General features: G+C 58.2%; 9 protein-coding genes across 9 annotated transcripts; 5 read left to right on the forward strand and 4 right to left on the reverse strand.

The window, feature by feature from the left end:
• Positions 1-369: 369 nt before the first annotated feature.
• On the forward strand, positions 370-3,120 carry PSEUBRA_003578 (Clp, N-terminal; the record flags this gene model as incomplete). The annotated part of the gene is made up of 1 exon (XM_016436659.1): positions 370-3,120. One exon carries the CDS (start codon positions 370-372, stop codon positions 3,118-3,120), a length of 2,751 nt encoding a protein of 916 aa, XP_016291938.1.
• Positions 3,121-3,447: 327 nt separating this feature from the next.
• Positions 3,448-4,377, reverse strand: PSEUBRA_003579 (Molybdopterin binding domain protein; the record flags this gene model as incomplete). Its single annotated transcript, XM_016436678.1, has 1 exon — positions 3,448-4,377. The coding sequence occupies one exon, from the start codon at positions 4,375-4,377 to the stop codon at positions 3,448-3,450; it is 930 nt and encodes a 309-aa protein (XP_016291939.1).
• A 501-nt stretch (positions 4,378-4,878) lies between these two features.
• On the reverse strand, positions 4,879-6,264 carry PSEUBRA_003580 (Histidine phosphatase superfamily, clade-2; the record flags this gene model as incomplete). The annotated part of the gene is made up of 1 exon (XM_016436676.1): positions 4,879-6,264. The coding sequence occupies one exon, from the start codon at positions 6,262-6,264 to the stop codon at positions 4,879-4,881; it is 1,386 nt and encodes a 461-aa protein (XP_016291940.1).
• Positions 6,265-7,021: 757 nt separating this feature from the next.
• Positions 7,022-8,476, forward strand: PSEUBRA_003581 (Kinesin, motor domain protein; the record flags this gene model as incomplete). Its single annotated transcript, XM_016436649.1, has 1 exon — positions 7,022-8,476. The coding sequence occupies one exon, from the start codon at positions 7,022-7,024 to the stop codon at positions 8,474-8,476; it is 1,455 nt and encodes a 484-aa protein (XP_016291941.1).
• A 694-nt stretch (positions 8,477-9,170) lies between these two features.
• Positions 9,171-11,498, reverse strand: PSEUBRA_003582 (Glycoside hydrolase, family 3, N-terminal; the record flags this gene model as incomplete). The annotated part of the gene is made up of 1 exon (XM_016436667.1): positions 9,171-11,498. One exon carries the CDS (start codon positions 11,496-11,498, stop codon positions 9,171-9,173), a length of 2,328 nt encoding a protein of 775 aa, XP_016291942.1.
• Positions 11,499-12,788: 1,290 nt separating this feature from the next.
• PSEUBRA_003583 (Phospholipid/glycerol acyltransferase) lies at positions 12,789-13,889 on the forward strand (the record flags this gene model as incomplete). Its single annotated transcript, XM_016436652.1, has 1 exon — positions 12,789-13,889. One exon carries the CDS (start codon positions 12,789-12,791, stop codon positions 13,887-13,889), a length of 1,101 nt encoding a protein of 366 aa, XP_016291943.1.
• Positions 13,890-14,117: 228 nt separating this feature from the next.
• PSEUBRA_003584 (BTB/POZ) lies at positions 14,118-16,847 on the reverse strand (the record flags this gene model as incomplete). Its single annotated transcript, XM_059465101.1, has 1 exon — positions 14,118-16,847. One exon carries the CDS (start codon positions 16,845-16,847, stop codon positions 14,118-14,120), a length of 2,730 nt encoding a protein of 909 aa, XP_059320607.1.
• Positions 16,848-19,112: 2,265 nt separating this feature from the next.
• Positions 19,113-21,349, forward strand: PSEUBRA_003585 (Aldehyde dehydrogenase; the record flags this gene model as incomplete). Its single annotated transcript, XM_016436656.2, has 2 exons — positions 19,113-20,633; positions 21,254-21,349. The coding sequence occupies 2 exons, from the start codon at positions 19,113-19,115 to the stop codon at positions 21,347-21,349; spliced, it is 1,617 nt and encodes a 538-aa protein (XP_016291945.2).
• Positions 21,350-22,329: 980 nt separating this feature from the next.
• On the forward strand, positions 22,330-23,526 carry PSEUBRA_003586 (Aminoglycoside phosphotransferase; the record flags this gene model as incomplete). The annotated part of the gene is made up of 1 exon (XM_016436650.1): positions 22,330-23,526. The coding sequence occupies one exon, from the start codon at positions 22,330-22,332 to the stop codon at positions 23,524-23,526; it is 1,197 nt and encodes a 398-aa protein (XP_016291946.1).
• Positions 23,527-23,728: the final 202 nt, after the last annotated feature.

Below are 23,728 nucleotides of genomic sequence, written 5' to 3' on the forward strand. Positions count from 1 at the left end.
CGAGAAACAGCTGGAATGGCCGAGAGGAGGGTGGAGGCGACGCGATTTTTCCAGAACCGGATCCTTCTGCGCCGCACGAGCCGACTCAGCCTCAGTCAGATTCGAGCTCTAAATCGTACCGAAGCCATGCTTCTAGCCGACAGCGTTCCTTCCACTTCATATATACTCTCACTCAGCATGAAGGTCTTCCTTCCAGACGCCCATCACTCAACCACATAGCGACACATACTTGACACCAGAATCGAACGCATCTTCGCCGTATTCCGCATCCGCATTCCATCGATACCTCATCAGCGCTCCCATCATCGACACGGTCCTGAACCGATACCCACCTGATCCCCCAGCTTCCTCCGCTCCTATCCACCCACTATGTCGTTCGAATTCACAGACAGAGCACAGTCTTCCGTCTCGGCCGCGCTTCAGCTCGCCAAGGATCACTCGCATCCTCAGGTCAGCCCGGTCCACATCGCCTTGGCGCTATTGACCGATGACACCTCCAACTCGCAGGGTGTCCAGTCCACCAACGAGTCCAGCCAGTCGCTCTTCAAGAGCATCTGCACCAAGGCAGGCGTCGACATCAAGATCTTCGAAGACAAGCTGCGCACGGCCGTACGCAAGATCCCTTCTCAAACTCCTCCTCCCGACGACATCAGCCTCTCGAGTCCCGCACTCAAGGTGCTCAAAGAAGCCGAAGCCCAAAAGAGCACACAACGAGACGCGTACATCGCCCAGGATCACATCCTCCTCGGGCTCATCCAGGACAACACTATCAAGCAGCTGCTCAAAGAGGCCGGCCTCGCAAACGAGCAACTCATCAAGACCGCCATCACACAAGCAAGAGGTGGCCGACACATTGACAGCAAGAGTGCCGAAGCAGGCTACGACGCCCTCGCAAAGTACTGCACCGACCTCACACAGCTCGCAGCCGAAGGATCGCTTGATCCTGTCATTGGCCGAGACCAAGAAATCCGACGAGCGGTGCGTGTCCTCTCCCGCAGGACCAAGAACAATGCCGTCCTCATCGGCAGTCCCGGTGTGGGAAAGACGGCCATCGTCGAAGGTCTAGCACAGCGAGTCGTCGACCGAGATGTTCCCCCCAATCTCCTCGGCAAGATCCTCAGCCTTGACGTCGGCGGCCTCATGGCCGGCGCCAAGTACCGCGGCGAATACGAGGAGCGTGTCAAGGCGGTGCTCTCCGATATCGAGAAGATGACCGCCGACGGAACACCCTGCATCCTCTTCATCGACGAGATGCATCTTCTCATGGCCGGTCAAGGCAACTCGGGAGGCGGCATGGACGCCGCTAACCTGCTGAAGCCCATGCTCGCCCGTGGTAAGCTCCGCGTCATTGGCTGCACCACCGCCACTGAGTACCGACAGTACATCGAGAAGGACGCCGCGCTTGAGCGTCGTTTCCAGTCGATCCTCGTCAACGAGCCCACCGTCGAGGACTGCATCGCCATCCTTCGAGGTATTCGCGACAAGTACGAGGTCCACCACGGAGTTCGCATCCTCGATTCCGCTATTGTCTCGGCAGCCCAGCTTGCCAAGCGCTATCTCACCGACCGACGTCTCCCCGACTCGGCGATCGACCTGGTCGACGAGGCCTGTGCCGATGTCAGAGTTTCGCGGGAGACGGTCCCTGAAGAAGTCGACAAGCTCGAAAGGAAGCGTCTCCAGCTCGAGATTGCCGTTCATGCCCTCTCACGAGAGAAGGATCCCCAGTCCAAGCAGTCTCTCGAAGAGACCAAAAAGCAGATTCAGGCCATCGACGACGAGCTCGCTCCCATCAAGGCCGCCTTCGAAGCGCAAAAGGCCAAGGGCGAAGAGATCAACAATGTTCGTCGTAAGATCGAGGAGGTGCGCGCCAAGATTGCCGAGGCCGAGCGCCGCTACGATCTGGCCACCGCCTCTGATCTCAAGTTCTACGCGTTGCCCGATCTCGAAGCCAAGCTGCAGCAGCTGCAGGCTGCCGAGCGTAAGCGCGAGGAGGAAGGACGGAACTCGGACAATAACTCGGTCACTGCCGACTCTATTGCTGCCATCGTGTCGCGTTGGACCGGCATCCCTGTCTCGCGCATGCTGGAGTCCGAGAAGAACAAGCTGCTTCGTCTTGAGCGCACGCTGGCCAAGGAGGTCATTGGTCAGGACGAGGCGGTCAAGAGCGTCGCCCAGGCCATCCGACTTTCGCGTTCCGGTCTCGCCGACGCCAACCGCCCCATCGCCTCGTTCCTCTTTGCTGGTTCATCCGGTTCCGGTAAGACGCTGCTCAGCCGCACACTCGCGAAGTGCATGTTCGACTCGGCCGACGCCATGGTCCGCATCGACTGCAGCGAGTTTTCGGAAAAGCACTCGATTTCGCGCCTCATCGGCGCTCCGCCTGGATACGTCGGCCACGAAGAGGGTGGCGTGCTGACCGAAGCCGTGCGACGCAAGCCCTTTAGCATCGTCTTGCTGGACGAGATCGAAAAGGCCGCGCGCGAGTTCATTCAGCTCTTCCTCGGCGTGCTCGACGAGGGTCGTCTACAGGACAGCCAGGGTCGCCAGGTCTCGTTCCGCAACACGATCATCATCATGACCTCCAACTTGGGCTCGGCCTTCATCAACGACTCGGAGAATGAAGAGATGGACGACGCTACACGTCAGCTGGTGATGAACAGCATCAAGGCTGCTATGCCTACCGAGTTTATCAACCGCATCGACAGCATCGTCGTCTTCAGCAAGCTCTCGCGCCGCAACGTCAAGTCGATCGTAGATGTGCGCCTTCGCGAGATTGAGCAGCGCATCCAGGCCAATGGAGGCAAGTCGAAGCTGGTGCTCGACGATGCCGCCAAAGACTTCCTCGTCTCGATCGGCTTCTCGCCCACGATGGGCGCTCGTCCACTCAACCGTGCGATCCAGCAAGAGCTGCTCTCGCCCCTGTCGATCCTCATTCTGTCGGGCAGGATCGACATCAAGGAAGACGAACAGATCCGCGTGCAGTTTGACCCGCACCGAAATGGCCTGGTCGTCCTGCCGAACCACGAGGGCAACGCCAATGGAGTAGAGGACGAGCCGATGTCGGACGAAGAAGACGACGACTATGACCACGCCCGAATCGAAGAGGATCCGCTCGACTAAAGCGATGGCTCCAACAGCATCCAGCCCTGGCCCTTCCCGGGGCAACACTCCCGAATCGTCTACCACTCGTGCCGATGGCATCTCAGCAATGCCTCAGGCCGACACAGCAATTGATCCGCGTCGCACTCGCATTTCCCCCACTTGATTCTTCTCATTGTCACCCGCATTCAAGCAAAGTCACTCAATGTCACCGCTTTTCCAATGTCTTGCGATTGAAACCAAGTCGTGTTTCCATCCTTCCTGAGAGTCGTCATCCATGACGACGCTGTCTGAGCGAATTGTTCCTGTCTGTGTACGAAGCTGACTTCGAGCGAAAGTGTTGCGCAATCAAATCTTGTGCTGCTGCTGTTGAGGCTGATCCCTGCTCTTACCCAGCTGACCGCTCTCGATGAGCTTTCCATCGACCTCCTTCTCCACCTCGGGGATCAGCTCCTGCAGCTTATCCCAGTCGTTACCGATCAAACTGACGTCTACGCCGTTGTTCCACTTGGGGTAGCTGCCCACCTTGATGTCGAGCGGCTTGCACTTTTCGGTCAAACTGACGAGGAAGGGGGAGATATTGCTTTCGGGGAGTCTGGTGTGGATGAGGACGCGGTAGGGTCTAGGACGGTTGGGGTCGAGGGGGATGTAGGATTCGAATCCGTCGATGAGCGCTTCGAACAAGCGCGGTACGCCGGGGAGGATGCACAGTTTGCCGGCCATGCGCACGACGGGCACCCACAGCTTTTCCGTCGGGAAGATCACTTCTGCGTGTTGTGCGGGAAATAGGGCCATACGTTTGCGAGCTGTGATCATGTCTTCACTGATCCCGTCCGTGTTGACTTGTCGCGCTTTGAGGTTTTCTGCCATGCGTCGGATCACTTCTTCGTCGTACACGAGCTGCCCATCGGCCGAAAAGGCTTTCGCCATGGACTGATAGGTGATATCGTCCGGCGTCGGGCCGATCCCACCGGAGGAAACAACGAAATCGAATTGCGAAGTCAATCGTTTCGCCGCTTCGACAATCACCTCCTCGTCATCCGGGATCACCTCGATGCGCTTGAGTTCGATGCCCAGGTCGAAACAGAACTTGGCAAAGTAGTTCGAGTTGGAATCCTTGGTCTTGCCATTGAGCACTTCGTCGCCGATGATGAGGCAGGCAGCGGTGGAGACGTAGCGATTGGGCGCGCCGAGTGGGTTCGACTTGGAGAAGTCGGGCAGCGGCGTGCGTTCGAAGGTCGGCATCACAGGCTCGGGCGCTTTGTCGGAGGACGACATGGTGAACGGTCGGACGAGGTTGACGGCGGGTACAAGAGGGCGAAGTGGAGCGGTGCGGAGAGGCGAGAGTCGACTGGTGATGGCGACAATGCGTGCTGCGGGTCGAATCAACATCAACGGCAGGCAGACGAAGCTAGAATGGGCTGCAAGCTCAGAAATGAGGAAGAGCGAGGATGAGCGTGGGTAAGAAACGAAGATAGAGTCGCACGATGATGGCCGGACAAAGGCCGAAGAGCGTTCAGTCCGTGCGCTGCAGCTTTGCGTAAGATGCCGCTCTGGAATTTCTCCACTTTGCTTCCCCGCAGAGGCGGTCCGAAGGAAAATCGAAGTTTGTTAGACTTTGATGATGCGAGTGCAGCGAATGATTCTCGCCTCTCAGCTGCTCGACGTTGGGAGGCTCAGCACACGCCTCTGTGCGGTCGGGTCCTGGTAAGGTTCCATTGCAAGCGCTGCAGAGGTGTCTGTTGTATACAAAGCGATGTCTTCTTCTTAGGTATCAGCCTACTGCCCACAAGCAGCGGTCCAAACGGCATCGCCCACCTGCACTGCGTTAGCCTCCTTGACCGCCTCTGCATCCAAGAATTCCGACAGATCGCAACCGCCAAACTTGTCGGTCTTGCACAGCGGACCCAGGTCGAAGGGCGCCTTGTTGAGGTGCAGCTGGATCATGTCGGCCTTCTGCTGTCCCGGGCAGATGACCTTCCTCCACTCCATCTGGGCTGCGAAGGGGACCTGGTAGCTTGTCCTCCAGTTGCGGGCGGGGTTGATGGGTCCGTCCACCGGGTAGCTCTTGTCCGCAGCAAGGCCGAGGGAGGTGAGGATGAGGTCGATGGTGGTATCGTGAGCAAAGTCGAAGAAAAGACTCCTCTGTTGGCCGTTGGGCTCCTTGAACGACTCGGGCTGTGTCAAGCGCTGGGTGAGGTTCGAGACGAACAGCGAGCCCATCACCTGACCCGAGTTGTTGGGCAGCCCATACCCGAAGGCACCGCGCATGAGAAGATCCAGCTCGTACTCAAACTGCTTGATCTGCTTGGACGAGAAGACGCCGCACCAGTGACTCTTGGAAACAGAACCGTAGGTGGCCAGATCGTACGCGCACGCCCACAGCATTCCGTGCACGTTGTCCTGCGTAAAGTTCAATCCGGGCCACACACCCAAAACTTCGGCATTGAGCTGCTTGGCGATGGGGGGAAGGTAAACGTTGCCCCAGTCAGCGACGGGCTTGCCACCGGAAGCATAGGTCCACGTGGCACAACTTTCCATTGGCGTTATATAGCTCTTGACACCAAGGCTCTCGCTGATGAGATCGAGCTGACCGGTGGTGTTAGCGTCCTTCCCGAGGTAGCCAGCGGCAAACCACTGCGCAGATTCGACGACACGGTCCTGCTGGCCCGCCAGAAAGAGGGTGGTGTTGTGGTGCGGGTAATCAAGTCGCATCTGGACGCCGTGCGAGAAGAGCTCGCGGCGACCAACGGCGGTGAGATCATCCTGCTTGAGGGCGTCAGCATTCCATCCGGACTCCGAGAGGAAGGCGAGTCGCTGGGGCGGCGCAGAGACTGGCGAGCGGAGGAGGGAAGTATGGTTGTTGAGGTAGTACGAGAGGTTGCGGACGGAGCCAATCTCGGACGAGATGGGTCCGCGAGAACCGTGTCGGTGGATGAGAGAGACTTGGTCGACATGGCAGCCAGAGGGAACGCCGAGCGAGAGGTGGTTGGGGACTGGCGCGTCGAAGTAAGGTGAGAGGTTGCCGAGGTGGTGCTCGAGCACGAAGCTGGAGCTGCTGGAGTCGTGGTCACGACGGGGGATGGCGGAGGCAAGGGAGAGGGTGACGAGCTGGAGCAGGAGCAGGGCTGCTGCCGAGCTCTTTTGGAAGGTGGCGGCCAGCATCGTGATCGAGCTGGGTTTGCTGAAGGATGAGAGATGTCGAGCAGAAGGGTTGGGGTCGAAGCAATGAGGAAGCCTCTGCTATTTGTATTGCATCGCTTCAAACGGAGTTCTGCTTCAGTCCTTCCTGCGTTGAAGACACTGCTAGCGCCCGTGCCTGCAGCCAGCTCAGAAGAGGCGGATGCTGCTCGTACTCAAATCTTCTTATCTCGACCCCAGGTTCTTCGCCTGCGGCTGCTCGGAACCCGGGAGGTGGGAACACTGCGTCTCAGACAAAGATGCAAGGCTCGCCACCGTCGGACAAGGCTGCGCCGATGCGAGCCGTGTCTAAGCGAGATTGCGGTTCGATTAAGATTGTTGCTCTTCTTGACAGCAGGTGTGTCGATCCACGGCGGCAAAAGCAGGAAGAAATTCAAACGGCGCTCTCTGCACCGTCGGCTAGCACGCTCTCAATCGGCCTTCTCCGGTGTCAAGGCTGACGAAACGAGAATCTGACAATCTGCGAAAAATCAAGCCCGCGGGAAAATCATCCAACCGCCGCCGCCGCTTTCTCTCTTTGAGCCAAAAGTGCCAAGACTCGGTGCGGAGAAGCGCGCGCGTGGCCAAACGATAAAGGTGCGGGAGAGACCAACACTTTTGCACTTCCAACAGCGCAACACTTTCGAATTCCACACCATCACCATCTTCTATCATCATCCATCATTCACCCAACTTTGACAATCGCTCCCTCGAGTCTCGATTTTCCATTCAGAATCAAACGATGGAGCGAGACTTCACAGTCCTCTTCCGCGTCCGACCCTCCTTCCTCCCGACTACCTCTTCACCACCTCTCATCAGCACCGATGACTCACAAACCCAAGCCACCGTCCTCGAGCCGCGCACAAACATACACACGAGCGCCACGCACACCGAGCATGCCTTCACCTCGGATCAATGCTACCTCCCTTCCGCGCAGACCGAAGACCTCTTCAGCACACACGTCGAGCCTCTGATTCCATTCGTCCTCTCTGGCGGCTACGCCACCGTCCTTGCCTATGGTCAAACCGGCAGCGGCAAGACGCATACCCTCTCCGCATGCTCTCGCCTCGCCATCACCTCGCTCTTCGCCTCCAACGCTGACAAGTGCGATGTCACCCTCCAAGCCATCGAGATCTACGGCAAGAACAAGGTCAACGACCTTTTCGACGCTTCCAACGCACGCGTGCTCATCGCCGAGAACATCGCCGGCAGCAGCACCTTCGCGAAAGCCACGACAAAGACGGTGCTGACAGCAGAAGAAATGCTGGCGCAGGTGGAGGGCGCGTGGGCCCAACGCATCACCAGGGGCACCGAAAAGAACCCGCAGAGCTCGCGAAGCCACGCATTGATACGCATCATGTGCCAGCCAAAGAGGGACAAGAACGCAACGCCGGGAGTGCTCCAGCTGGTCGACCTGGCGGGATCGGAGAGGGCTGCGGATCACTCGCCCGCCTCAGGCGCAACGAGCAACGCGACCCGAATGGCAGAGACCGTTGCAATCAACACGAGCCTCATGACGCTCAAGAGCTGCATTCGTGCCCGCACTTCACCTGCACCACCGCCGACGACGGGCAACGCTGGAGCGGCGGCACCGCACATTCCCTTCCGATCCAGCAAGCTCACCCTGGCGCTCAAGGAAGCTTTCGATCTGTACTCGAGGCAGCCCACACACACGCTGTTCATCGCCACCGCCAGCCCGGATCAAGTGGATATCGCTGCCACGCTCAACACTTTCAGATACGCTTCGGCGCTCGTCTCCTCCCCGCATGCGAGGATCGAGCTGCAGCCCGACCCGTTGGGCCGCAACGTCTTCTTCTGGTCCTCCGCCCGACTATCCGAGTGGCTCCTCAAGTACGGTGCACCCATACTCAGCTCCAACAACGTCGCAGGCCTGGTCGACGGCATAGATGGTGCTCGCTTCGCAAAACTTCCAGAGGGCGACTTTTACGCCCGCATCCAGAATGCTTCCACCGGTCCCTGGGGAGGAAAGCAAGAGGCTGCAGCAAAGGAGCTTTACCTCAAGTGGTGGAAGCTCGTCATCGCCAGCAGGACACTGAGTCAGAAGGCGCTCGAGGAACAGTGGAAGTTGCGACAGGCGGAGAAGGTGAGAGCGGAGGAGGAGGAGACGAGGCAGGATAAAGAAGTACAGCGGCTGATGCGGTTGCCCGGAATCGCTGCTGCTCCGACCACCGCCTAGATTGGACATTGAAAATGGATCGTTCGTCGCCACTCGTCAGCACCACATGCAATACAGTATGACCCTTCGCGACACGGTTGAGTCATATGAAGACGCGAAACGGGACCGCGTTGGCGTTTAAAAGTACGACTTCTATCTCTTGAAAAGCCAGAAACTTGCACCCATCGCTCGCAGCTCCTTCCGCAACTCGTTGCCGACAAGAAACTCTATGTCCTCCCATGAGTCCTTCATCTCAAAAAAGCTGAGCCGCGCTTTGCCTCCGTGATCCATAATGTCTTGGTCTTTCTCTCCAGTTCTATTCCTTCCCCCTCCTGCTTAGCGGCTAGGCCCTTCACAGGCTCCTCGGCTTCAACAGTGGCATTCGGGCCAGTGGCATATCCGTTGCGTGGCCATATTATGCCCTGAAAGGAGAGGACTTGGATGTTGCCGAACTTGTGGGTTTGCACCGCGCTTGGTAGCTGCAGCCCCTGCCGGCAGCGCCGCCGTTCATACTTGACTGTGTTGAGAAGATGAGGTGTCTTATCGACCTTGTCTCCAAACGTCGCTCGACAGGCCAAGTCGCACAGCAACAGTGCAGTCTCTTCTGTCAGATAGGTGCCGATAGAGTCGTGGAGAGACAAACGATCTGCGACGCTATCCATTTCAAGAACTTCGTGGCAATTGAAAAGGAACGAGACCTAGGACACCACAGCACCTACGACATGTCTCCCTGCACCCAAGGAATCACGTTCTTCGCCTGACCCTCGAGCATTAACTTTGTGCTTGCCAGCTCGCCCTCTCCACAGCCCTCGGTGTCGAGCTCCAGCGTGTACTCTCCGGGGTAGAGAATCTCGTTTCCGCCCTCATCCGCCCTAGCCAGTGCAGCTTGGGTGACCACGATCTCGACGCTTCTCTGCTCGCCTGGAGAAATACTCTTCACCTTCGCATACCCAACCAGCGTTCTCTTGGGATAGGGTGCAGGTCCATTTTGGTGCTTGGCAAACAGCAGCGCAGCGTAGTCGGAGGTGACCTTTCCAATGCTCTTGAGGTTGACCTTGACGTTTGCCACCTCGACGTGTTCCGCGTAACCTTCTTCGCTACTCGAAATAGTGTATGTGCTGGGAGACTCCATCGACGCGCTCCACTTTGTGTAGTGCAATCCAAAACCGAACGGATAGGTCGGCTTACCATCGTACCACTTGTACGTCCTACCCGGGTAGCCAGCCGTCTTGTTCGCGCGCAAGGCCATCGTTGCCTCGGACAGCCCGTCGATGTAGTCCGCGGGGTACTGCGTGATGGGCAGTCGTCCTGAAGGGGCTACGTTACCAGCAACGACATCCATCAGCGCAAGTGCCCCGGATTGACCCGGGTACCCCGCCCACAGGAGCGCACCGACGTTGGAGTTGCTCTTCAGCGGCGCACCGTCCACCTGCCCGCCGCCGAACTGGGCGACGACCAGCGTCTTGTTGAGCGAGGAGAGATCGGAGATGAGTTGAAGCTGGTTCGATGGCCATGCGATGGAAGTACGGTCGAGGGACTCGCCTTCCACCGTCGGGTCGATACCGCCTGCGAAGATGATCACGTCGGCGTCGGAAGCAACACTCTTAGCTTCACCAGCAGAGGTCGAGTTGTAGGCTCCATTGATCGAGGTCCCGTTAGCCCAGACCACGGTCGAGTCGGTGAAGGTTCGTTTGGCAGCGTCCAGCACGGTGATGGTGAACGGCGATGGGCCGTCGTAGTTGCCGCGCAGCGCATAGGTCGCGTTGGTGTAGGGACCGATGACGGCGATCTTTTTGCCCTTGAGCGAGTCTTTCTTGAGCGGCAGCGTGGACTGGTGGTTTTTGAGAAGCGTGATGGACGATACAGCGCTCGTATACGCCAGACGCTGCGCAGGAGCTGCATTGACGTCGTTCCAGCCGAGCTGGCGCAGAGGCTGCGATTCGGCGCTGTCGAAATATCCCAGGCGCACGAGGGACGAGAACATACGTGTGACGGCGCGGCGGATCGTTGCAACGTCGGTCAGGTTCTGTTCGAGGGCCTGACCGAGGTTATCACTGTACGTTGCACCGCAGTCAAGATCGCAACCGGCGTTCATGCTGTCCGCCGCCGCCTGGACGTAGTTGTTGGCGTAGTGGTGGCCGTCGTAGACGTTGGCCACAGCGTCGCAGTCCGAGGTGACGTAGTTGTGACGCTTGCTCAGGCCCCAGCTCTTGCGGGCGAGGGTCTCGAGGTAGTACTTGCTCGCCGAGGGGGGTACGCTGTTGACAGCATTGTACGAGGTCATGAGCGTCGTTGCACCTCCGTCGCGCACACAAGCACGGAACTGAGGCAGGAAGAAATCGGCCAGATCCTGCTTCGAAACGAGCGCATTGAACTGATAGCGCTCCACACCTTGGTACTCCTCGACATCGTAGGCGAGATAGTGTTTGCACGTGGCTGCAAGTGAAAGACGGGGATTGTTCTCGTCGAGAGCTGCAGGACCTTGAAGACCATGTACGACCTTGACGGCGTACCTGCTGAGGTGGAGAGGGTCTTCACCCACGGTCTCTTGACCTCGTCCCCACCGTGGGTCGCGGAAAGCATTGATGTTGAGCGGGCTGTACATGTTCAGTCCTGCCTTGCCAGCGTTACTGTACGCGCGCGTCTCGTTGGCGATGTGCGAAGCGACCTCTTGGTAGAGAGCATCGTCGAAGGTAGCGCCCAGGTTGATGATCTGCGGAAAGCTGGTCGCGGACCCATACTCGGCGGTGTTGTCCGGGTTGAAGTTGACACCAGGGCTGCCGGCGACGCCGTGAAGTGCTTCTGTCCACCACTGGTAGTTGGGGATGCCGAGCCTGGGTACGCCTGGCGCAAAGTTGATGGTGTTGTTCACGAGTTCCGTGGTCGTGAACTCGGACACGAGGGCGGATGCGCGCGAGTAGTAGTCGAGAGAGGTGTTGCAGATGCCATTGGTGGAAAGGGGCGGAGCGGAGCAGTCAGGGAAGGAGAAATTGAGATGCTGGAGGGCAATCGGAGAGAGCGTGATCGCTCGTTTGATGTGCATTGCGTCAGTAAGGCGAGGCCACACTCAAGTGAGGCTGGGTAGTGCTGCCGGAGTATGGAGTGGATCTACTTCGAGCTGGTGCGAGGACAGGTTGGTATATATGTGCTCCCACCGCGAGGGGGAAGGACGGTTCCTTCACCACTGCCGTCGCTCCGAATGCTGTGGGACCCGTACTCTTGATTGACAAGACCTTGCGGGTGTACCGCTGCCTGTCTGCTTCTCGAAGAGCACACAACGTGTTCGGGCGTCTGTGGACATTACTGTGGGGTCATACGTTGCCCACCGGCAACTTCGTTGGGTCCATGTGCTGACTGAAGCCCAGCCACGACAATTGACCATCGGCAATGCATCTTGTGCGCTTCGATCCCTTCCCTTTGGTGCCTCCCCTTCCCACACGTCCCAGCGAGTTCATAGTCGCCGGTGAACCCCACATTGACATCTTGCGGCCCTACACTGCGTTCCGCCGGCGGACAGTAGTCGAAGGGACTTGAGCATAGACGACAGACAAAGGTCAGATCTCCAAGCGAGCTCTCGTATCGTTGGATGCGTGTGGGGAACTAAGCGAAGTACGCCGGTGCGTGTGGCTGGCTAGGCGCTAATGGAAGTCTCCCAGCCGTCGGCAATCTTTTCACTTGCTTTTCGCGATGCAAGGCTACCCCACAGTGGCTCGAGAGCAAGCGTTTCGGCTAGCAATCGCAGACCGCTCCCAACATTGCCGGTCTGCGCATGACATCGCACGAGTGTACGCACGACCGACGTTCGACAGAGAAGTTGAGGTCCGGTCGAGATGAGCACGCAAGTACAGCTAGGGACGCCTTTTTGATGCCTCCTTTTCGTAGCGATTTCTTTTCTGTATCAAGACAAAGCGCCTATCTTGACAGTAGTACTGTGATTAGGGTCCAGCTGGGACCCTTACCTGCGACCGGCTGGCATTTCATGTTCAGAGAGGATGCTACCATGCTTTGCAGCCCTGCCAAACACATAAAGACCAGCATCGTGGACGCTGAGCACGAAGATGACATCCTCTCCCTTGTTTCTTCCATGTGAGATCGAGCTGTGCTCCTGGGTTAAAATTAATTTGTCTACGCGCTGGTTGATCTCCGCGATACGCGCAGGTCGAATCGCGAGCAGCGGGGTAAGCGTGAGAGGTTTGTCGTCTGTGCGTTGCTCAGAAAGCCAACTTTCCGGTTTCACAAGCGCAACCACAGACACGGTATCATCCTGACTTCTTCCCCATCCACTCACCATCGACGTCGCGCGGCAGCACAACCTCCTACATCATCGTCGTTGATGACCCAACCTCGCTCCTCCAACCCGTGCACCTACCTCGTCCACCTCCTCACCACCACGCTCACGTTCGTCATGGCGGTGCTCTCCAAATCGCTCACCACCGTCGCTGGTGGGGCGCTGTTGCTGCTGGCATTGATCTCGCCTCGCTCGCAGAAGCTGCGTTTCTACCTCAACTCGTTCCTATATATCGCGGGAATGGGAATCTGCTCAGTTTGGGGCATCGTCGTTTCCGTCATCATGTCGCTGATCCCGGGTCAGAGGTTGAACATCAACAAGGTCGTTGCGCGGTCCTTCTGGCGTCTCACCGCGCCGCTCGTCGGCATCAAGTTTGTTGTTGAAGGCGAGGAGAACTTCAACAAGGCCGTCCCCGCCGTAGTGGTAGGAAACCACCAGACCGCAATGGACATTCTCTACCTCGGCCGCATCTTCCCCGCCCACGCATCGATCATGGCCAAGAAGGAGTTGCAGTTCGCACCGTTGCTTGGTCAGTTCATGAAGCTGTCCGGTGCGGTGTTCATCAACCGTAAGAACCTCAAGGACAGCGTCAAGACGTTCAGCGAGATCGGCGCGACGATGAACCGCAAGAAGCTTTCACTCTGGATCTTCCCCGAAGGCACGCGGTCCGGGTTGGCAACTCCCGACCTGCTGCCGTTCAAGAAGGGTGCGTTCCATCTCGCCATCCAGGCCGGCGTACCGGTGGTCCCCGTGGTGTGCGAGAACTACAACCGCCTGTTCGACTCGAAATCCCGCTTCGAATCGGGCGTCATCAAGATCAAGGTTCTAGAGCCGATTCCGACCAAGCACCTCACCGCACAAGACGCAAACGACCTCACCGACAAGGTTAGGAACGCAATGCTCAAGGCGCTGCAAGAGATGGACGCCGAACGACAGCGCGCCGATACCGCAGGTGGATTGGCCGAGGACGAGGCGAGGATGGGCGGCGTCGCCGGCTTCTTTGCGCAGTTCGTGGGGAGCGGAAAGAGCTGGTCGAGCGTCAACAGGAAGGTGGATCGCAAGGAGAAGCAGTTGCGGGAGAAAGGGACGAGTGGCGAGAAGCCCGAGGATTACCATCTCGTGTCTGAGGGTCAGAAGGGCAAGTAGGCGGAACCTCGAAGAAGGAGGATGCTAGCATGGTGCAGAAGGGAAGCTCGTTGCGGAGCAGTGTAGATATCATGCCACAGGCTCATCCAAGACGCCGAAGTGTAAAAAGACGGTCAATGCTATTGCTGTACACTTACGGAAGCGAACAAGCAGAGAAAGGACTCTGAAGTGTCGCCACTATGTTCGGGCTGTCCCAGGATAGCCCAGCCTCAGCGCGCGGGCGACTCATCAACCCTGAGCAGCCCGCAGCGGCGAGACCAAACTCCTCACAAACGCTCGCATCGTCTTGCCCGCATCGGCTCCCCACATGCCCACCGAGACCTCGTCGCAGCAACGCTCGAACTCTTGCGTGTGCGATACGAGGTGCCAGTGCTGGTAGACGTACGTCTTGATCTGAGCATGGAGCTCCTCGTACATCGACGTGGCGAGCAGCATCGGGAACGCCGACTGCGGTGTCAGCGTCGCGACCATGTGGAGCGCCGCGAGTCTTGACAGATCCTGCATGTGGTAGCGATGGGCGAGCTTGTAGATCGAAAGGGCAGAGGCGGGTCCGGGGTCAGCGCATGGATGGTCGTGCGGATCGAGTGAGCCTGAGGTCCCAGTCGCTGATGCTTCCGCCATTGTGCGGTGGGCTGCAGTTCCGTCCGCTGCGTGATGCTTGCCTGCTCCGCCTGCGCCTGTGGCGGCTGAAGGTGAGTTCGGGGCCGACAAGGGGCGAGCGCTACCAACAACGCCTCCAGATGAGGCTGCGCTTGTCCTCTGTCGAAGAGATCCAGATGTCGTAGCAGCAGTTGACGTCGACGCGGCAGTGTGCAAGGATGATCCCTGCAGGACAAAGGAGCCGGACAAGTCTCGTCGCCTGCCCGGTGTAGCATCCGATGGCGATGCATAGCTTGTGTCGTCGTCCATCTCAAAGTCATTGAATTCCTTGAGCTGCGAGATGGATGTCCAATTCGAAAGCATACTTTGGCGCATGCCGTGGTGGTTGGTGTCTTCGTTCGCTGATCCGACCGTGAGGTAGCCCTGATCAGCACCCCTCGCCCATTCCTCGTCCAATATAGCGCTGCGCACGTCTTCCTGATCGGCGAAATGAATGTCGTCGGTGTAGAGATATCGCAAGAACCGGTAGGCAGTGACAAAGTCGGCGTCGGAAATTTGTAGAGTACGGACGTTGCGGCCGCGCCCCTCGCTGATATCAGGATCACCGTAGCTACGGCTGATCCCCTCGCTGAAGTCCGAGGTGAGCATGGTCTTGAAGTAGTCGCTGCGGCTCTTGAGCACGCTCGCATGCGCCCACAAGACACGGTCGCGCACGAAGATGCGGTCTGGGTCGTCCTCAATGGGAGCGGAAGTGCCTGCCTCTGTTTCAGCCGAGGAAGCCGGCAAGCTCGACCCGACGGGGTAGGGCACGATGCGCCCACTGTCGGTGGCCATGGTCCCATCGAAGTGACCGTCATCGGACATGGAGTCTCTCTCGGATGAGCCAGGAAGCAAGACACCTCTCTCGCGCACCAAGATACGGACATCGCCCGTGTTGGCGTCATCGAGCAAGCCGTGCAAGGAACTGAGCATGGCCCTGGGAACCAGATGATGGCCTTTTACTTCGATTGGTGCACGGGTCAAGGCACCGTCGTCGAGCTGGCTGGACCTGCCGCGCGAGTGGCCAGGCCCTAGGCCAAGCTGAAGGGTCAACGTAACCGCATCATCGCGTGCTACGCTGCTATCTCGAAGCATCTCAGAAACGCTTGGTAGGTCGTGGCAGGTGAAAAGGTCGGCTTCTTTCTGGAAGGTGTAGTCGTAGAAGCGTCGCCACAGATAGCCGCCGCTTTCTGCGCCACTCCTTCCGACAGCGGCGCGAACCGGTCGCAGCCCCAGCATGATGGAAGCGGGAATCTCGACGTCGGCGTTCGTGTAGTCCAGGACCAAAGCAGTCAAGTAGACCGAAAGGATGGTGATGCTGGAACGTGGAGCGTTTGCGGTCGCGTCATCATCTTGTATAGCGATTGGATCGACGCTTGTGGTGGAGGCCGGCGTAGTCTCTTCGTCGTCCACATGATTGTGCAAGCCATTCAAAGGAGCCTGTGCCTCGCCCGGAAGGGGCCGGGTGGTACGAACGAGCTCGACCTTCCACTTGTTGTCGCCAAAGACAGGTTGACTCGTCCAGACATCACTCTTTCCTGCACCGGCGCTGACCGACCGGCCTCCTTCGGATGGTGGAGGAGAGAGCTCCACTTCCTCGCGCAGCAGATGCAGGTCGCGGATGGTCCAAGTGAAGGAGATGGTGGTCGTCTCTTCGAAAGTAGGCTGCTCAGTGGGAAGATGGAAAGACGGCAGATTCGAGTCGGGCCCAGTGACTGCTGATTGCGAGTTATACCTTCGCTGTTCGGAACGCGAAGCAGTCGAACTACTGAACGTGCTGCGAGCTTGACTTCGCTGAGCTGCAGGCGCGTAAAAGCTCAAGGCTCCAGTTCGTGGGCTGGAGATGGGTGATTGGAAGGCGGCTTGGACTGCTCGAGCCGGAACGGGTGAGTTGGAGCCGGCGCGCTGATGAGTTGGTGCGGTCCGAGAGGCTGGCTGGCGCCAATTGACGGGCGGCTGGTAGGTGGATGCATTGGCGGTGCTGACTTGCGTGGTAGGGTTTGCATCGTGCGAGTAGAAGCCAAAAATTGAAGGAATCTGGTTGTGTGCGGCATAGGTAGATGCCATGGCGGAAGCAGCCAGGCTATGTCGGGGAGCGACAAAAGGCGCGGAACGTTCACGTGCTGAAGGTATCTGAGCGCCGGGTCGAGGGAAAGGGCGCTGGGCGGCGTCGGTGGTTCTGGCGGTGCTGCCAGACAGGGATCTGTTGGAGGTGGACGCTGAAAGGAGTCCGCGAGCTGGAAGAGCTCTCGCTGTGGGTGTCGCGGTACCCGAGCTGGTGGTTGAGCCAGAAGATACCGAGGAAGCACGAGGCAGCATGGACGCTGCGGTGCTGGAGCCAGAAGCTGATGTTGTTGTCGGTGCTGCGGTCACGTCTGGCGCTTCGGGGCTGTGGACGGAAGGAGCTGTAACTTGAGCTTCAGATGGCGCCGCCGTGCCTGTAAGGGCATCTCCTGCTAGAGCTGAGTCGATAGCTGGCGTGCTTGATACAGCTGCGGACGTGTTTGAAGCAGTCGCCGACGGGTTCTCTTGCGTCGCAGTGAGAGATGCTGCTGAGTTGGTGGGCGTCGCCTGTGGAGAGGTGCCATTGGCTTCTGCTGCGCTGTTGACACTGCCAGCCACAGCGGCGCTGTCAGACTGCGATGCCATTTTGCGGGCACGATGGGGCGGGACGAGACGAGATTGCTGGAGTGAATGATCGTCGGCGGAATGTGGTCCGCTTGGACGAAGTGGTTTAATCAGCGACAATCGGAAAGACTGCCGGCAGGATCTCGCGAGCGATTGGGCGGGAGAGAGTTGCGAGAGCTAGCAAGGCGAAGATGATGGAAAAGAGTGAAGATGCTGAATGATTATGAAGGCGGAAGTGGGCGCAGTCACAGGACTGAGCCGCAACTGCAACACGTCCATCCGCTTCCGACGCAGCGCGGGACGTTTTCTCACGCCTCTCTGGATGCGGTCAGCTTCTCGGCTTGAGTCCGATATCACTTGCCATCGGTCACATTCCCAAACGCAGGCTGCGCTTCGGCCGTTCCGTCAGAGCGGACAGTGTTGCGCAGACAACTCGCTGGCGCCGAACAGATGAGTAAAGGGGCCAGCCAGCGCTTTCAGCAGGGTCCAAAGCTTGGTGTTGCATGCGCTGGATGCAGCTGGACCCTGAATTGCGATTGATTGCGTGCATCATGGCGCTCTTCCCCACTCTGCTATGAATAACTCCAAAGGTGTCTCTTCTACTAGAGCTAACAATTTGACCAATAAGACCGAGTCAGCTTAACAAATTAATAGAAAAGCGAGAATTCATCCATCCCCCATTGACCGCCATGATGACGCTGGATCCGCGGTTCGTGCACCTCGCCCATCTCTGGTAGCCGAGGGACCGAATTTGGAGGTGGCGTTTGTTCGTGACCAAGCTGACGTCGTCGCTGGAAGCCGAATTCGTTGAAGCTTTGTAACAAGTGCGTCAGAGCATCTAGGCACCTCGATCAAGCTTATGGGGCTTCAAGAAAAGAACAGTGAGCGCCACAGCCCAGGTGATGGGTCGCTGATGCATGAGCGAATATCGAACCCAGCGCTTTCTTGAAAGCTTTCTTCAAATCCCCACGTCAGAGACCAGGCTCACGGAACCGTTCCGATAGCACGTTGGGCAAACGTGATCCTATGGTCTGTCATCCGCCAGGGTCGAGGAGGTGCCGACGGATCACAGAGCCGCAGCAGTTGTCGGTGTCGCCGGGGTCGGTCCTCTTGCGAACAGGCTAGCGAGTCGCAATCGCTGCCGTAAGGCGGGGAAATCTGCGGACAAGAAGAATGTGACGGGGCGGTGGTAACTTTGGTCAAAGCCTCCTGCTGCCAGCCGATAAGCTAACAACCCATTGTGCTTGCTCCCTTGCTTCGACAGGGGCCTCGCACCACCTCCGCCACGCGGGTCAATGTCGCCGATTTCCTAGTCAAGGCAGCATCGGCGGCGCCGCGAGCAGTAGACTCGTATGGGCGTGAGCGTGCCGTGTGTCACTGTGGGTTGCTTCACCTTACTCCAGCCTTGGTTCGGAAGCGACGTCCGCCGCATCACACTGTGAGTGACAGAGCGAGAGAGTCGCATGTAGCATTGCGAGACGCTGCAAAGCCACACTGTCCTAGACGAGCGTCTCGCTTGTTCAAGTGCTTTGCGACAGCCTTCCCCGCAGCCGCCAATTTTGGGCGGCGCTGGCTAGCAATCTTCTCGCTGAAAGCACAATTTCCGCACAGACATGCATGCGCGTCACTGGAGAAATCGCTTCTCGCTCTGCAACTTAGCCGAAAAGTTGCCGCTGCCGTGACCGCCGCTGTCGCAGCGCTTCTGCTGTTTCTCCGCAGCCTCAGCTGACGAAGCCCCCGGGACTGCCATTGTGATTGCCTCCTATCTTCTCTTCTCGTCGAGATCACTTTGCCACTAGAGCCATCATCACCATCATCAGCACCTTCCTTTTACACCGTCACGTCCATCCAGAGTCGCGATTCGATAACTGTACCTCTGCCACATCAATCGCTTCCCATCATCAACCCCGCCATCTTTGAATCGTATCTCATCACCCGCAACACCGCATATTCACCATGTCAGGCAAGCCAGCCGCCGCCGCCGATGCCGGCCTCGAGTACACCAACATCGATGACATCCCACAGATCGTCAGCGACCTTCGTGCCGCCTTCTTGACCGGCAAGACGCGTTCCATCGAGTACCGAAAGAACCAGCTCAAGCAGCTCGCCTACATGCTCAAAGACCACAAGGACGACTTTGTCGAGTCGCTCAAGAAGGACCTTGGCCGTTCGCGCTTCGAGTCCATCTTCGCCGAGCTTATGGGCACCACCAACGAGATCGTCGAGGCTGTTGCCAAGCTTGACAAGTGGGCTAAGCCCACCAAGCCCTGGGCCGGCGTCGCCTGGGCTGCGCACGGCGCAAAGATCCGCTCCGAGCCCAAGGGTACCGTCTTGGTCCTCGGCGCTTGGAACTACCCGATCACTGTCCAGATCGGTCCTGTCGTCGGTGCCATCGCTGCCGGTAACACCGTCATCCTCAAGCCTTCCGAGGTGGCTGGCCACACCGCAAAGCTGATCGCCAAGCTGTGGAACAAGTACCTCGATCCCGAGTGCTACCGTATCGTCAACGGCGGTATCCCAGAGACCACCGCTGTTCTCGACCAGCGCTTCGAGCACATCTTCTACACCGGTAACGGCACCGTCGGCCGCATCATCGCCGAGAAGGCTGCCAAGTGGCTCTGCCCCGTCACGCTCGAGCTCGGTGGCAAGTCGCCCGTCTACGTTGACAAGAGCGCCGACCTCAGCATCGCCGCTCACCGTATCCTATGGGGCAAGTCGTTCAACTGCGGTCAGACCTGCATTGCCCCCGACTACGTGCTCATCGCTCCCGAGCTGCAGGACAAGTTCATCGCCGAGCTCAGGAAGGCGTACGAGCGCTTCTTCCCCAAGGGCAAGGGCGGTGTCGAGGAGTCGGCCAGCTACGCCCGCATCATCAACCCTGGTCACTGGAAGCGCCTCGACGCCATGCTCGGCGGTACCAAGGGCAAGATCGTGCTTGGCGGCGAGGGTGATGAGAACTCCAAGTTCCTTCCTCCCACTGTCGTAGCCAATGTCAAGCCCAATGACCCTCTCATGACCGGCGAGATTTTCGGTCCTATCCTCCCCATCATGTCTGTCAGGAATGTCAAGGAGGCCGTCGACTTTATCAACTCGCGCGACCAGCCCCTCTCGCTCTACCTCTTTGCCGGCGACAGCAAGGTCAAGGACTTCTTCTTTGACAACACTCGCTCCGGTGCCTGCGTGCAGGGTGACACGCTGCTTCACTTTGCCGTCGATGCTCTGCCCTTCGGTGGTACTGGTCCTTCCGGCTACGGTAACTACCATGGCAAGGCCTCGTTCGACCAGTTCAGCCACCAGCGTGCCAGCCTGGATGCCCCCTCGACCGGTCTTCTCGGCAAGATCATCGAGCTCGTCATGTCTTCGCGATACCCACCGTACACGGAGGCCAACCTGAAGAAGATGAGCGCGCTCGCCGAGTACTCGATGACCTTCAAGCGTCCCTCCAACCCACACAGCAGCATAACCAAGTCATCATCGGTAAGTCTTCTTGGTCTCGATTGAGCCTGTCCAGTATTCCCTTCCCTCTTCCGTGCTATCTGCCAGTCAGACTCCATCGTGCACAGACGAAGATGTTGTGCGCTCAGTCATGCAATCCTGTGGGGCCTTGCGATTGCCGTTGCTCGGAGTCGGTCTTGCATTTCGACTGTTGCGCCCATCGACACATCAGCACATGGTCCATCTCCTTTACGCTCTCAATCTCGCTCCTTTGATCTCGGTGGAACAGCACACTGAGCAGCGGACACGCACCCCCTTTCTCTCTCCTTCCCTTTCTGGTGGACTATCTCCTCCTTTGCCACTCCTCTGATGCGAATGTATGTTCTGGAAATACTGACGGGGCTCTCAAATCACGTGACCTGATCGCATCGACTGACGACCACCCTCTGCTCCATCGTCTCGATTTTCTGGTCGGCGCTCCCCGTGCGCTGGCTTGGTTACCGCTCCTCTGCTCGATTTTTTCGACGGTCGGACTTGCTGCGAATAATGCTTGGCGGAACCAATTTCACGCGCTTGGCGTATCTCGCTCGGAAATCCCCTCCCGCGAATTTGGACGGCTCACTTCTCTCTGCTCCTTGGGTTCACACCGTGCGTTCCAAGAGGTCGGAAAAGTTGTGACGAAGCGACTTGCCATTCTGGTTCTGCTCCTCTCGATCGTCTTTGGCGCCCGAAACAAGGGCCTGATCGGCTGGATCTAAGCGCGCTCTGCGCTTTCGGTGTCTTCTCCGGCGTCTCGATAGATAGATTTGGCCTTCTCCAATCGCTGATCTTCGGTCGAGTCGTTGCAGAAGGGTCCGGAAGGGCGAGGCGCGCTTAATTCAATTGGACGGACCCACGGTGTCGAGGATCGGGAAGCAGAATCACCCAAAAAGAAGGTCTCTTCGCAAGCACTTAATCCATCAACGGTGATTCCTGCGAGGGGACATTCGTGTTTGACGTTTCGGATAGCTGGAGAAGACCCTTTCTCGGCTAGGCCGCGACGTCGCTGTATACCTGTGGTCCGCCGTTGTTCGCCGTATCCTGTTCCGATGTTCTCTTAATCGTCTCTCTTCTCCGTGCCCCTCTTGTAATGACTCTTTCCGTATACTTCACGATTTCGTAACGATTCGTTGTCTTTCCCATTTTCAGTGTGTGCACGTGGCCTCTGCTTGCTCCTTCGCATCCACGCTGAGTGCAGTGTGTCGAACAAGAGCTTCGCAAATGTTGAGGCTGGCTTGCGGTCGGGTGTGCCGTCCCGGTCGAAAAAGGTCAATTCGAAGCTCGCCGGCTCTGGCTTGCAGACGCCGGCTAAGCAAAACGCCTAGAGAAGCCGGTACGCCAACCAATTTGAATTTTTGAGAATTTTGGGCGCTCGGAGCGGGCAAGGGTGCCGGTTGGACCGGGTCTGACGAGCGCCGTCGCGAGGCGGGTCGGCTGCACAGGCCAACGTAGCGTGTGCCGGTACACGCCTCCTTGCCCCGCACTCTTTTCGTCTTCCTGCCCCACATCCACGACCACAACCTGGGACACCATCCACGGTCTTTCTTCTTTCAACGCTTACCAACCCCATCAGCGTCGATCGTTCGAGATTGACTGCTTCTCGGAGACCAACTCTCGCTCGCAAGCACACACCCGAGCGCACCACAATCGAACGCATACAAATTCACACGCCACCCATCACCCACACGCAACCGCAAAGATGCCAGAAGACAAGGTCGGCCAGCACTACGGCGACGTGCGCCACGCGTTCGACCTGGACGCTTTGAACTCCTATCTCACCTCAAACGTCCCCGACATTGCGGCGCCCGTGACCGTCAAGCAATTCTCTTTCGGCCAATCCAATCCGACGTACATCCTTTTCGACAAGAACAATGTGCGCTACGTGCTGCGCAAGAAACCGCCTGGATCGCTCATGTCGTCCACGGCTCACGCTGTCGAGCGCGAGTATCGCATTCTCAAGGCGCTTCACGACTACACTGCCGGCTTGCCGGAGGGCAGCAAAGACGCGGTCCCCGTACCAAAAGTGTTCTGCCTTTGTGAGGACAAGGCGGTTGTAGGCACCGCCTTCTACGTGATGGCCTTTGTCGACGGAAGAATCTTCGAAGACTACCGCTTCCTTCAGATCTCCGACAAAGAGGAGCGCAAAAAGTGCTGGTTGTCCGCCATCGACACCCTTGCCGCTTTGCACCGCGTCGACCCCTCCGCCATCGGTCTCGGCGACTACGGCAAGCGGGAAGGCTTCTACACACGTCAGATGAAGTCCCTCGGCCGCGTGTCGGCGATCCAGGCCAAGATTGAGGACCAGAGTACCGGTCAGCCTGTCGGTCCCCTACCAAGGGGCGAGGATTTCCTCCGCTGGTTCGCACAGAACATGCCCAAGGATGAGAACACCATCGTGCACGGAGACTACAAGATCGACAACCTCATCTACCACCCCACGGAGCCGCGCGTGATCGGCATCCTGGATTGGGAGCTGTCCACGCTGGGACACCCGTTGAGCGATCTCGGGAACCTGCTCCAGCCGTACAGCATCCCGTGTAGCGATGCAAGCACGATCAATGACGTGGAGATCTGGGAGAAGAGCCGGAAGGAAGGGAGTCTGCTGCTGAGTTTGGGTGGGTTGACGGAGGACCAGTCGCCTGTACCGCTAGAGAGCACGTTGATCAAGCAGTACTGCCAGGGAACCAACCGTTCGTACCCACTGGAGAACTGGACAGCCGCCAAAGCGTGGGCGTGGTTCCGGTTGGCTGTCATCGCTCAAGGAATCGCGGCGAGGAACGCACAGGGCCAGGCAAGTTCGGCGCAGGCAAAAGTCTACGGTTCGAAGTTCCCCTTGTGCGCACAGAACTGTTTTGTCGTCATCGATGGAGATTCGAAGCCCAAGAGCAAGCTGTAGTGTTTAGAATGCAATGGACATGCATATCGATGGATTCGTGGCGTGTGTGTGGTGGAGAGAGATGTGAGAAAGACGGTTCAAGTTGCCAAGGATACTCCCCAGTCAGCGAGCAAAGCCAAGTGCCCTTCCGTCGACCCTGATTTGAACTCGACCAAACGCAGCACACTCACACACACACACACACACACACACACACACACAC

The sequence above is a fragment of the Kalmanozyma brasiliensis genome, assembly GCF_000497045.1.
Source record: "Kalmanozyma brasiliensis GHG001 unplaced genomic scaffold PSEUBRA_SCAF23, whole genome shotgun sequence".
Classification (NCBI taxonomy): Eukaryota; Fungi; Basidiomycota; class Ustilaginomycetes; order Ustilaginales; genus Kalmanozyma; species Kalmanozyma brasiliensis.